Source organism: Teleopsis dalmanni, chromosome 2, assembly GCF_002237135.1.
Source record: "Teleopsis dalmanni isolate 2A chromosome 2, ASM223713v2, whole genome shotgun sequence".
NCBI classification, from domain to species: domain Eukaryota; kingdom Metazoa; phylum Arthropoda; class Insecta; order Diptera; family Diopsidae; genus Teleopsis; species Teleopsis dalmanni.
In genome coordinates, this window is record NC_051847.1 from 223,736,876 (window position 1) to 223,751,098 (window position 14,223).

A 14,223-nucleotide genomic window follows, 5' to 3' on the forward strand; every position below is an offset into this window, starting at 1 on the left:
ACCTATACTATAACTTTATGTACGATTTTTTGTAGATCTCTTCTCTATCACATTTTTAGGAACATTACTAACTGGATCCAGTTAACTATAATAACTGGATATTATTTATATATATATATTATATTATTATTTTAGGTTAGAAAATAGTGTCTAAACATCCGAACCACAACTTCATTTAATGATATTCGAGAATGATGGTACTCTGTCTTCTAACCTAAATATTTATATGGATTTACATTCATTAATAAAAACAATTAATTGTAGTAAAATTAATGTTTTCTAGAAATTATAAAGAGTCTTTTCGAACAAAATTAATTTTATATTATTTTAATCAATTAAATTTTTGGCTGACTATATAGCTGTTGCGAGTATTGCCAAATACCCATCGTCAGTGGTCTTAGAAATATTTCTTGTATTTTGGTAATTATTCGTAAATAATTTTTTGAGACTGCAAGTACCAGGAATCAAACTCATATCCTGCCAAATTTAAAGCTCAGAGTCAGAAATTATATTAAAAATATTTCGATTTTTTTTAAAGTATAATAACTTATAAGCAACTACTTTCAAAACCCGACAATACTTAAATGAACAATTCTAATGAAAAATGATTAATTTTTTGGAAACCATCTATCTGCAGAATGTGTTTACTCTACACAAATTGAAACTGATCTAGTCAGAAACCACTGTTACTAAAAACTAATTAATGGTGTTGTCAACTGTCAATTTTCACTCACCTATTTTTTAAAAACCTAGATAGATTTTAATTTTGTAGCATGTTTTGACAATTGACTATTTTGGCTATTGAACTAGCAATCTTCCTCATCCTTGAAAAAGAGATACTTTTTGTATAAAAGTGTAATCGAATCAGATATGAACTCTTTGCTCAAATGCTTCAGATATTTCAGTTAAAACTCAACTGTAAATGGTCAACGCTCCTTAGTACGCAAATGATGCGTCTTTAAGATTCCTTCAGTCAACTTAAATGAACTTAAATATATATAGTAAGATGATATCAGGAATACATTTGATTATTTTAAATTAATTTTACAATTTAATAGTTGAGTTTAATGAACCATAACTCTAATAATAAATTAAAAATACGAATATTTATGTGCATTTCAGAAATTAATTATATTAAATAGAGAAATAAATAATGATATTCTTTGTTATTATAATTTTTAAATATTTAAAATTTTCCAGCACAGCGCAGTGTCCTGCAAAGGATTCAATTCAAACATGAACCGCAGTTCATAGGCAATCATAGGTATTTGGTGAAGTTAGTTTCTTTTTTTTATATTCCACCATTGGAATTAATGTGCAATACTTTATAAATAGCGGCTGCGGGGAAGAACACAAAGAGTTTATTAAAAGAATTAAGCAATAAAATTTGTTTTGGTTCACATGAAATCAAAAGAATGTGTTTTGTGGTTTTGGATACATTGGCAAAATGAAGTAATGAATCAATCCTATCGTTAGAGCAGCAATAAAAAATTTGGAAATTTTAAAAAACAAGAACAATAACCACATCGATGAAGTGGTTTTTTAGACACGTTGAAGCAAGGACTTTCGTGTGATAATGTGCGGTAATATCCTGCACAGCATATTATGCTCCTATGCTCATTTTGTTTCATTTATGCACAATTCTATTGTTAAATGGAAGTAACTTACAGTAAGGACTACAGATTATGGAATAAGGATCAAAAGGCATTCCCATTGTGTGTGTGTATTGTTCTAAGTAAAATGACCGTGTGATGATCGTATTGTTGTGAATCCATTGCAATGAAGTTTTGCTTTTTTTTTTTATAAAATTTATACAATTTGACGACCACCGGCATTAAATGTTGACAGGCATAACACGCCCCTAACATAATAAACAAGCACTATACATACTATACAATAATATGCTATTAATGTACTGCATATGAAAATATTAATAAAATATTTTGGACTGCCCTAATGACTTTGATGAGATCCTCAAAGTTGTATCTTGACTTGGTACTGTTCATCTTGAGAAATAGTTGATGGTGGTCGTTTTTCGAATTCTTTAAGGATAATGCGAAATCAATTGATATTTTATTTTTATATGGTTTCTTGACAGTTATTGCAATGCGTCAATCCTCTTTCGAAAAACTCTTAAGATTTCAAATTTAGCTTTTATGGGATAATATAAGAATTAATTTGAAAAATTAATGATAAGGCAATTTGTGTTTTAAAAATATCAAGTATTTTTTTCCTATATAAATGCGTATGTTATATCGAATTTTAGATTGTAAAAGGTTACTTGTCAATATATAGAAAAAAGGTAATATTTGAAATGCGGTTTCATATCTCTATTTAAAGAAATAGTTAATCAGTTTTTATTTGGAGACCATTATTCACTTAATAATTTTCATCAACATTACCCATAGATTGTTTTCTTTTCGTACATCTACTATTTAGCCTAAATCGAATCGTTCTTTGCGGTACATGTATTTGTTTTGATGTTTTTCGCATTGATGACATGGTTGAATTCCTAAGAATCGGTTCAGACTAGAGTTTTGTGAACCGTAGGTGTACTGATAAACACCAACTCTATCGGCAACCACCACCAGTAACGTCCGAATTTTACAAGGTTTTGTCAACAGCTTTCATTGTTTATACTGCGAGTATTCAGTCCTAATACTATATGAAATACCTCATTATAATTAAGAATCACTTAACTTCCAATTACTCAGGAGATGATGACTCAAAATTATCAGTGACTTGGTCACATTTTTTGAAGACCAGTTTAAGTTATCACTGATCAAATTCTTGACTATAATACCCAAGGCTGCAAAAGTCGTTGAGGGTTTAAATCGAAGTAGAGATGAGCTTAATGGAAAATTAAGATAAACTATTGTTATATGGCCAGAGCTCTATGGATATTATTTGTAACAACCCTATGTACCGTGTAAGAATTTTTAAGATTAATTTAAAAATATATATCTTTATTATTATCAATGAAGTAAGGGCCTACTACATCTTTGCATCAAATGTAACTTTTTGTATCTGCAATGGTTTTCTAAAAATTATTTATTAATTTTTCCCAATTTGCTACTGATTCGACAATTTTGTTTCGTGATATATCCACTAATATATAGTGATCCGCTATACCCGGACAAGACTAAATTACAACCGAAGGGCGCCAGTTATTCAGAGGTCTTTCTTTAAAGACACACTAACATAGTGCTATTCATCTCATCGGCACGGGTCGACTGCAAGTAACAGGACACCGGAGATTACGGGTTTTATCGAGTTTTCCTCTCTAGACCCATGATGTTTTGTTACGTCGACGTGATAGTCAACATGAAAGAAAAGGTTCACTTCAAGAAAGATGTGCTAAAGTATCACTCATCATGATCTTGATATGGTATAGGCTTAAGATATTTACATACTGTCTTATGCATAATCATATCCCGTTCAAACTAGAACACGAACCCGTGATATATATTAAATGATCCAATTTGTAAAATAGCAAATCTTAAACTAAATATATGATACCCTTATCGATAATTCGGAAATATTTACTAAAAAAGTGTGGATCAAGTATGTACTTAATCAGTTCGATTGTTCAAATCGAGTAAATTATAAATTTGTGTTTATCTGTCTGTTGGTTTCTGGAAAGTCAATATTAAAAATATTACTTCTTTGTTTAAAAGATTCTGTTATACAATATATGGAATGATATGGCATAAATTTACAACATATTTTTCATGCTTTCGATAATAACACATTTTATATTGTGTAAAAATTAACACAGCAATTTTAGATCTCCTTTAGGATTTCTTACACAAAGTCTCCAATATATTTATATTGCCTTCTAAACAACACATTTTTTAATAAAAATCTTTAGTATATTTCATTAGGAACTTTTAGTTCAAAATATATTTTTTAAATATCAATGACAGTATCCTTACTTACATTATGCTATTTTCTTTAAGGAAAATCTTGAACTAATCACAAGAAAAAGTACAAGCTATTGAAATTAGTGATTATGATGGATTCTGTACGCACTTTTAGCTGCGAGTACGGATTAGTAAATATTTGCTTTGTAGTTTCCTGCAATTAAGTAATAAAGCACAAGCGTAAAATTCGACTCTGTAATTAGCGACACCAAATCACTGGGGTCACGCCCAAGAAAGCAATAAAAAGGCACTCAAATTTGTGTGAGGTCCTCAATTCTTTCTTTGTGCACTTCGAGTAAACCCAAATTAATAAGAGAAAGAAACTGTGTACCTGAATGAGCAAAATCAAACAAATAAGTAAATTCTGTATTTAATTTGTTTATTTAAGGAAATACTCATGGAAACGGAAGAACATTATACTTGACTAGATGCAACAAAAAAAAAAAAAAGGAAATTAGTGCAAAAGTATAAACTGCTGAGATCTTGAAGTAGCAAAAAGTAGCGCCAAATGATCTCAAATAGTTAACCGGATTAGAACGATCACAGTTTTAGTTATCAAAATCCATTAATAATGAGGAGAACTGGTTCGACGACAAATTCATTTAGTTTTGCTACAGTAAACAGACGAAAATAATTTATAGTAATATTTTGCTCAATCGTTAATGTAGTTTATTGGCTGGTCAAGATGAAGTTAAGGATCCGATTTCCAAATACAAGCCGAACGTACCGTTATGGTGTACCAAAATATTTCGCACGACTGAGACTCAATTAGCCACACAGTATACAAATCAAAGTAGGTGGTATGCAAAATTGAAGTAAACCATCAATTATGAAGCCCACCGGCAGGAGCCAGACAACAGTTTCAGTCACAAAGTCAATAAACGAATTGAACTCATATAAAAACTTTGTGTCAAAGTATCTACTTATACTTATACTGATAAGTATACTGATTATTAGCAAGTATCTCACGATATATGAGCAGTGTAGCGCTGACGATACTAAAAGGTTGATCTGTGGTATTTTAGGCTGTGGGATCAGTAAATGTAGTAATTGAGAGGTCCTTCTTCTTCGCCTGTCTGGACAAGTAAGTTCTGCTACGCATTGTGTTACTCCAAAAATCACTGAAGCAATTACGAACTTTTAAGCACAATAGCAACAAAAATGCCAGAGAAAGTCAAATTTTGAATTTAAGTATCTCAAAAATCAAAGCCTCTTTAATGTAGCTAATGTCGCCCGTATGATTTAATACAAAATTAAAGTTCAAACAGTTCAGAGTAACAACACAGAAAGAAAGAGAAGCTAATGCTGCTGCTGAGGTCCATCAAATTATCACAAAATTCATTTAAAAAATAAACTAAATCGAACAAAAACCTTTAATATTTTTTAACTGAAATTGCCACACGCAAGCCATCGCTTTGTCACTTTAAGACTTTGTCCTGCATAAGCTGAGCTTGTGTTTGAACCTGTACCTTAAGCTGAGCCTGTGATTTTACTGGCATTGGGTCATTTGATACAGTTTTCCAGCTCATTTGCTTGTAATTGGGCACCGCAGTTCAGAATGCAATTTTAGCATTTAAGCCTGGTTTACTGTTCGTTAACTTCATTTTCATGCCTCTTAATGCAGATTTTTTCCAACTCGTTTTTGCTTGTTCTTCGCATTTTGTTCGCGTTACGCCAATAATTTTTTGGTTTTTAATTTTATCGAATTTTGATACTCGTTAATAATTATTTATTTTTTATTTTAGTTTTTATTTTGATGTTTTTATTTTTTATCATATGTTAGCAGGTTGACGACTTTAAACTGTTTTATATAATAAAAATTTTGGATTATTTTTTTCTTCACTTAAAAGTCAACTTTCGTGTGAAAAATACGCAGGGCATTTGTCATATGCAACAACTTCTTCAACGTCGGTGGCGTGGACATCAACAGTTCCAGTAATTCCCAAAACGTTTAAGCTTTGGCTTATGGCCTTTCTTTTTTCTTTTTTCTGCCCTGATGCGCTTCTGTGTACGGCATTCATTTTTTTCTTGTTCACTTTGGGATGCATTTTTACATTGTCACATCAGTTTACACTTTCGAAAGCGGGGCACAGGGGTGTTCAATAAATTCAATAAATTGTTCCCAATTAGCCAAGTAATTAAGTATTATTGTGCGAAATTGTATCACCGTTTGGAAGGTTGTCTCGAAAATAAAGATGATAACGAATCAGCATACATGATTTTCCAATCGATTAGTACTAAAGCGATTATGAAGAATTTTAGAAGTGTTAAACGAACGCTCATCGAAAATAATGTCCTTTGGATCATACATATAGTATGGAAAGTTAATTATATGAAAATAATTACAGTTAAATTAAATTGTACCTTGAGACCATTAACTATGTTTTATTATAAATAACTTCATTATAAATTAATTAATCTAATAATGGTAATAGTCTTCCCTAAAATGTTGCTTTTAAATGTACTCGTCCTATAATAGAGAAGATGGTCAAGATTGTTTCAATTTTATAGATTCCTTTCTTAACAATACTTCTTAGAACCATACTTCTTTTATAACTCTTATTTAATACAAATAATTTTTATCGATTTTATTAGTTAATCCCTGAAATCAGTTTTAATTTATGAAGCCAATTTTCATCGATGTCACTAGTTAATCTATGAAACTTTTTTTTTTTTCATGTTACTTATTAATATATGAAACCAATCTTTGTTGAGATAACTATTTAATCTATGAAAAAGATTTTATCGACTTAACTATTTAATTTATTGTATTAGTTAATATATAAAACCATAGATTAACTAATGAAACCATTATATCAATTTCATTAGTTTAGATATGGAAACAATTTTACTAATTTTATCCCCTAATTACGAAGCCAATTTTATCGATTTAACTATATAATCTGTGAAACCAATTTTTTGTAGTTTTACTAGTCGATCTTTGTGACCAATTTTTATCAATATAACTAGTGAATCTATGAAATCGATTTTTATTTATTTTATTATGACACTAACTTTTAATGACTTTATTAATCTTAGTTAATCTATGAAACTGATTTTTATTTATTTTACTAGTTAATTTATGAAACCAATCTCTATAGATTTTACTAGTTAATCTATAAAATAATTTTTTCCATTTTAGTAATTGATATATCAATTCAATATTATTGATATTATTATATAATATAATGTAATGATATTACTTGAATCGATTTTTTACTTAAACTATGGAACCGATATTTATCGATTTTGTTAGTCAATTTGTAAAAACCAATTACTATCGATTTTTGTTTTGCTAGTTATAATACTAGTTACTCTATGAAACCAATATTGTCAATTTTACTAATTCTCAATCCCAATGAAAGAAAGAAATATGTGAGACTATATAGTCTGTCTGCAAGACAAGCAAATTCATTAAACAATGTTCGTCTATTTATCTGCACGTCTTTATGTTATTAATAAACTATTCATATGAACTTTTTGTAAACCCAGATAGATTAAAGCAGTTGCAATTGAATGAAATTGATTGTTATTATGTACACTCAAAAAATATATTTTAAATTGTAGTTAAAAAATATATTGTAATTAAATAATAATTTATTTACATCACAACTGTTTTTCAATATTTTATATTAATTAATTAAGTACATGACGTCCTTTATTAACATTTATATCAAAAACTATTATTTAGTAAAAATAATTTAAAAAAAATATAATAGCAATTTTAAAAAATAACTGTAAATTAAAACCTTTACTGTACTCGGAAAAATTTAATACAATATTAAATCTTATTATGATTCATTGTATCACTAAAAAAATATGCAGAGAGTAATTGATTATGCTCCGTTTAAAGTGTGTATGTTTTGACATTAATTTGTCTAAATAATTTATAAATCATATCAATTTAATATTATTAAATACATGTGTATATATAAAATGATATACATAACTCCAAACTTACATTGGTCTAAACCCAAACCATATGAAGTTTCATTTTAAATCATTTAAATTGACTTCAAGTATTTCTTGTTTTCTTTATAAGATCCTGCTTTGTATTTATTTTTGTTATTTTTTAATAAAAGGACATTAATGAAAAAATATTATCTCGAAATACGAGGTATAGCGAAGAATCATAGACATGCAATAATTCTGGTGTCTACCTAAAAACGACCACAACAAATTTTGTGGCCCTGTCAATTAAATTGCAATAGAGTGAGTGTAATTATGGGATTAGCAGAAGTGTTTCACACATGAGATCAGGCGAAGTTGCGGAAGTGGATATAAAAGTAACAATCGTTACATTTGTGGTTGAGATAGAATTGTGCCCATATCAGGCAGTGCCGCAATTGCATTTTGGTTAAATTTTTTCTTTTTTTTATAAAATATATTTTTTTTGGTATTTGATTTCTTTTATAAAAAATCGGAATTTTTCTGCTTGAACTTCAAGTAGCAATTAAAATGCGTAGGATTCACATAAGTAAAGAAGATGAAACACGAGTAAGAAAAATAAAACAATTTTTGTAAAACCAAAATTTTAACATTTTTTTTAAAACCCAAAAAAAAAATTTATATAGCGAAAAAAATAATTATTATAATTTAGTTTAATCTTACGTTCATATTTCCTTGCTTAAGTCAAAAAAAATAATTTTGTATTTTACACAGGACTTCAATGATTTCAATGAAGCCGCTGTCTCTCTTCATCGTGGCTGTTTTTGTCAAATCCAAAACTTGGACCAACAATTGTGGCTTCGGGATTAAGATTTAATAAGGAATGACAAATTGTTGGTGTTAAAGCTCATTAGCTTATTTGGGTAAATGTCAGTGTCATACTGTGAATAAGTCGTTGTAGTCCAATTATCGACATGACAAATTTCACATGTACTCCAAGCTGCAGTAGAGAAGAGCAAGGATTAAGCACAAATAAAACAAAGCATGCGGTGCAAAAAAAGATGAGATAATATCCATAAAAAAGTGTAAAATGCATTTCGTGCAAATTTTGGGGGTCCACTGGCGATGCTATTGTCGTTCTTGCTGTTTATTTTTAAAATGCACAATAACAAGCGTTAATAATATGTTTCAAAAACTTATAAAGAATTGTAAATTGTCAAAGACATGCGATTTAGTAGTTCCCAATCGGTTGGGATTATCGAACAATAATTGTATCTTACCATTCATAAGTATTCTAAGTGCCTCTGTTCCAGCTTCAGCTAAAGCTTTTTTGTATCTTTGTTTGTGGTATATTTGCACCTGCATGCAGGTGGCAGATTTAACTCTTCTTATTAAGTATAAGTTCATTTGTATTTTATCTTGGTTAACCCAGGTTACCAAAGACTGTATGCAGTTCAGTCTCGTTAACTCTGCAACAATGCAAACTGAAATGTCGACATTTTTGTGAAACGGGAGGAAGAAATAATTTGTTTAATTGACAAATTGACTGGTCGCTTTGTAAACGTTTGCCGAACATACGTAAGTTGCTCACCACTAACAATCCGAAAAGATCAAAATAAAAAATATATATAAAAAAAACTGCATGCTACTACGGAAGCTCAGTGTTTATAGGGGACATATAGACTTTTGCCATAGTCACCGTGTTCACATAACCTTAGAAAATTTTCTCTTAAAAACGACAAACAACAATTTTGCATATAATAATTTTCAGTGTATTTCTAGAGATAAAATAAAGACATTAAATATAAACTTTATGCTATTACGAAAGCTCAGTGTTTATAGGGGATATATAGACTTTTCCCATAGCCACCGTGTTCGCATAACCTTAGAAAATTAACAAACAACAATTTTGCATATAATAATTCTCAGTGTATTTCTAGAGATTAAATAAAGACATTAAATAGTTTGGCTAACCGCTTATTAAGCTTGGTGGTGCGATCAATACACACTACTCAACACTTTATCAAAAAAACACGTATATTGGATCTTTGGATAAGTAATCCAAAGAAAAGTAGCAAAATTTGATCACAGAAGCGAAACAAAAAAAGCACATAACACCCAAGATTAAAACTAATTATGTGAATTTCCTCTTGATCATTATTATTACGATCAAACAGCAAGCAACATAAACGCGTTTACGCCCACCATTCAGCGGAATAATGCTTCTTTTATATAGCAAATCGAAATCTTAACAAAAAAGTGTTTTCCTAAAACAAACAAAACATCCTCCAATTGTCTCATTCCCATAATCACACATCTGACTGATCGACCGGCTACTTTTAATTCGTATAAGCAAGCGCCGGAACCAAGTTCAGTATAAAGTGCCAACAAATTGGGCTGATGATGGTAAGTTCAGCGATATCAGCAAATTGGTTCAATTTTTTTTTTGCCCTTTTTAAAATAATTTTTAGTTTTTAGTTTTTTTTTTTAATTTGGTAAATATTTCGAAGTGGAATTAACTGAAATTTTTGTGTGATCTGCGCGCTTAAGTTTGTATGGCTGAGGTTTCATCACCGCTTATCCTTGCAGTGATCGACACATAGTCGCAACCAAAACTGACGATGAAGATACAAGCACACACGACACTAACTCTTGAAATAATAAAATCTGTGCAATTTATTTTGGGACTCACACTTCATTTTATATGTATTCTTGATTTTGCCTTTTTCGGTGGAATAAGTTGCTTTTACTCATTGTTGTGGATGGATCAATGGCTAACTTAGTTTGGCATCATCCATCAGTTAAGTCGTACCCTGGTTTCGGTTTAGTGTTATTACCACAATATTGCACTACTTTGTTATTGTGTTGAGTTTATTTGTTTTCCTCACTTTTGGGTGTTTCCTTTTCAGCGAATCCTATTTATTTTACAGTCCCAAATCGATCACGAAGCGCCAAATCGATCACCTCACTAAAGTTAAGTGCAGAGGCGCTAAGTATTGTGCCGATATTTGTACACTGCAAATATTTGCTAACATACAAAAGTAAAAAATCCAATAACAAAATCCAAAATGAAACTAAATAAGTAATAAGAAACATGAAACTAATAATTTGATAAGCTCAATACAAAATAAAAGACGTCTAGGAAAATTTACCTATCTTTTATCTATTGAACACTTCAATTGAAATAATTGCAATTACTTTCGATATAAGCTTGTAATGGCAAGCATCCATATTCTTATTAATTACTATCAAATATCTAAATTGAGAATAGAATAAATAATTGTAAACATTTTGGATATATTCCCGGTAATAACTTTCATACACACTTTGCCATACCGCAAATCCATTCTTCACTAAATGTATGCGGTTATATGTTATATGACCACTTCTGTTCAATTATTACCGGTCTAATTTTCTCATTCTTTGGCCCTACACAGACGCATATTTGTTATTTAAAGTCACTTCTAGGAGCCTTTGTCAAATATATAGTGCTTGTCTTACTTTACATTTTTCTCTATTTTACAGTTATATATGTGCCTTGATACATTCACGCATTCTTTTATAATTTGACATTCTTAACTTTCGGAACAGTTCTAAGTAGTTATACTGGAAAAATGCATTTATAATAATATCTCTATTATACCAAACAAATTTATTTTGTTTCAATGGAAGTACCTTAGTATTTTACTACCAGTTCAAATATTCTTATATACGAGTAACCTCTAGTGTTTGTAATAATATAATAACTAAGTAAAAACATGGGAAAATTAACAAGGACATAAATCCTTTATATATAGTATTAAATGTACTGTTCATTTCATGGGAAAATTGACAAGGACATATATCATTTATATATAGTATTAAATGTACTGTTCATTTCAATAAATTGAGATGTATTTAAAAATTAAGTTATTGCAAGTAGATAGCACTACAGTACCATCTAACGCAAATTTCAATCAAGAGCAACCATACGCGATTTAAGAGGAAGTTAACAAGAAGTATCTTCCGTTGATGATATATTATGAAGTGTCTATATATTAGATATGAAAATAATAAGTATGATAATTAATGTTTATCATTTGTACCACGAATCATTTTACCATGGACATCATAAAAGTTAGTCCAGGAAGACAATCACTAAGTTATGACGACTACTGAAAAATTTGCAACAAACCAAAGGTGACAATATACGTATTATGTTTTTAAAAACCTCACAACTGATACTCAAAAAATAGTTGATACAAATGATCTAAACGAATCCATTTAATAAAACTAGTGGAAACTCTTGGTAATATCAAATGTTTTAGCTTTGTAAATTTTTATTATTAAACTTAAATAGCTCAAACTTAACCTCGTAAGTGATAACCTCGTAAGATGGCCAAATAAACTACTGAACTACTATCTTCTTTCTAAGATATCTTCCAGCTGACAATAGCCTAATATATATAATTTTGCTATCCAATGAAGGTCTTATCAACAGATGTTAATATAATTATTTTTGAGGTGGGATAAAATTAGAAAGTGTATGTTTCGTTAATGCTAATGTTTTTCAAAAGTCATGCGGAAAACTTTTAGCTAAGATAGTTTTACAAATTATAACGTGAAAATTCCATTATTGTTTAAAAGTTTCTCTTCAAAACACCGTAAATGTGGTTCCTGTTTTTAAAGATGATTCGTTACTTTAATTTATTTTAAAGTTTGGTGAGTAAAAAATCGCTACTATAGCAAGAAGATAAAATAACTATATAACTGTATTTGCGAGTTCTTTCTCGAAAACCAATGGGAGAATTTTTCAATTAAACGAGATCAGAAGTACAAGAAACTATTTTTAAGAAAGAAAAAAAGTAAGTAGCTTCACCCAAAATCAATTAATTATTAAGATTATTAAGAAGTCAATTTAATTTAGTTAAGTAGTTTTTTAATGAATTATCTTTTAAATCGTTGTCTTCCGGAAAAATATCTTACACATAACAATTAAACATTACTAATTAATTTACTAATTAAAATATGAATAAACTATTTTAAATACTATAAAAATATAATACAAAAGAACACTGGTTTTATGTCTAAAATATAAAAATATTTTTGGTTATATACATTTTTCTAACAAGTGCAACTAATTATTCAACTAAAAGTTAACGTAACAAATCGCCTAAAGCTGCGATATAGCTCTGTGCCATTTGTAAGGTTTCATGCTTGGAGAGTTGGCGGTCATTTCCCAAACAAGGTAAGTACTGACGTAGCCTATCAAATGCTTGATTCAAATTCTGCATGCGACGACGTTCACGTGCATTTGCGGCTAAGCGGCGTTTGCGTTTAACTACAGGTGAGATTTGTTTTCCGCGCTTCCTCTTGCCTATTGTCTTCTCTGTTTCAATATTTGATAACAGCGCATCTTCGGCTTCCTCATCGGCGATATCAAAATTAGAACTCCCACTGAAATCATCCTGTGCGTGGCCAAATAGTAGCATATTTTCATCATCATCATCAACGCTATCGTCGACATCAAAAAGTGCGGAATTATTGAAGTCAAAATTTTGAAATTCTTCGTTATATAGGTGAAGACTCGTCTCGCTGGTGGGACTTTGTTGTGCAGGCATCATTGAAGTAGTAGCAGGAACTGTGTTGTGTTGCTGTTTTCGTGTATATTGACGTTTTGGTTTAGTTGCGGAAGTTGTAGGTACAGTTTTGCATGTGCCCATATTTGAAGAACCCATTATGGGGGTCTGCTGCAGTTCGGCTAATAATTGTTGTGGTTGTTCTAAACTGATGCCAAATTGATTAACTGGTTGTAGCATTTGTTGGCCTATAGTTGTATTATAAATACTATTTAAATCTACATATTCTGGACTTTCGGAACGATGACTTGCAGGCGACGAAGTAAGCCAGCCATCCGAGGATGCTTGCTCAAAATTGATGAATCCATTTGTTGTTAAAAAATTGTTGGAGTTGCTGAGCGAATTACAATTATATTGGTTTTGTTGTTGCACTGGAGGATTATATGCTGCCATCGGATTAAAATAATTTTCCATAGCATTTGTTTTAAACGCCTGCAGATCTTCTGTTGTTTTGTAATAATAACGATAAACTTCACTGGACGACATATTTAAATTATTTGTAAAAAAATGTTCGTAATAAATTTTATTTAAACTCTTTTATATCCACAAACTCTTAGCGTGCACATCCACTGCGAACTTAAAGGAATCTGACACATTTCACATCCCGCACTGCTATTTATACCTCGGCAAACGCATTTAGTGAATAAAATCTACCTCAACAGGTACGAAACCAGTTACTTCAATCGAGCGAAGGTATTTGTGTTAGTTTCTGATGTGCGATATACGATGTAGTGGTGAATAATGCAGAACTCGTTTTGCTGATTTCTCAACGGTGGTTGGCTTCAGCTTGAGCG

General features: G+C 30.2%; 1 protein-coding gene across 1 annotated transcript; it reads right to left on the reverse strand.

Moving 5' to 3' along the window:
* Positions 1-12,721: 12,721 nt before the first annotated feature.
* LOC119684822 (protein atonal-like) lies at positions 12,722-14,012 on the reverse strand. The gene has a single exon (XM_038098953.1). It carries the CDS (start codon positions 13,913-13,915, stop codon positions 12,947-12,949), a length of 969 nt encoding a protein of 322 aa, XP_037954881.1. The 5' UTR covers positions 13,916-14,012; the 3' UTR covers positions 12,722-12,946.
* Positions 14,013-14,223: the final 211 nt, after the last annotated feature.

Coding starts and splice junctions, on each gene's coding strand:
- LOC119684822 (XM_038098953.1), bottom strand. CDS start 13,915: ATGTCGTCCAGTGAAGTTTATCGTTATTATTACAAAACAACAGAAGAT.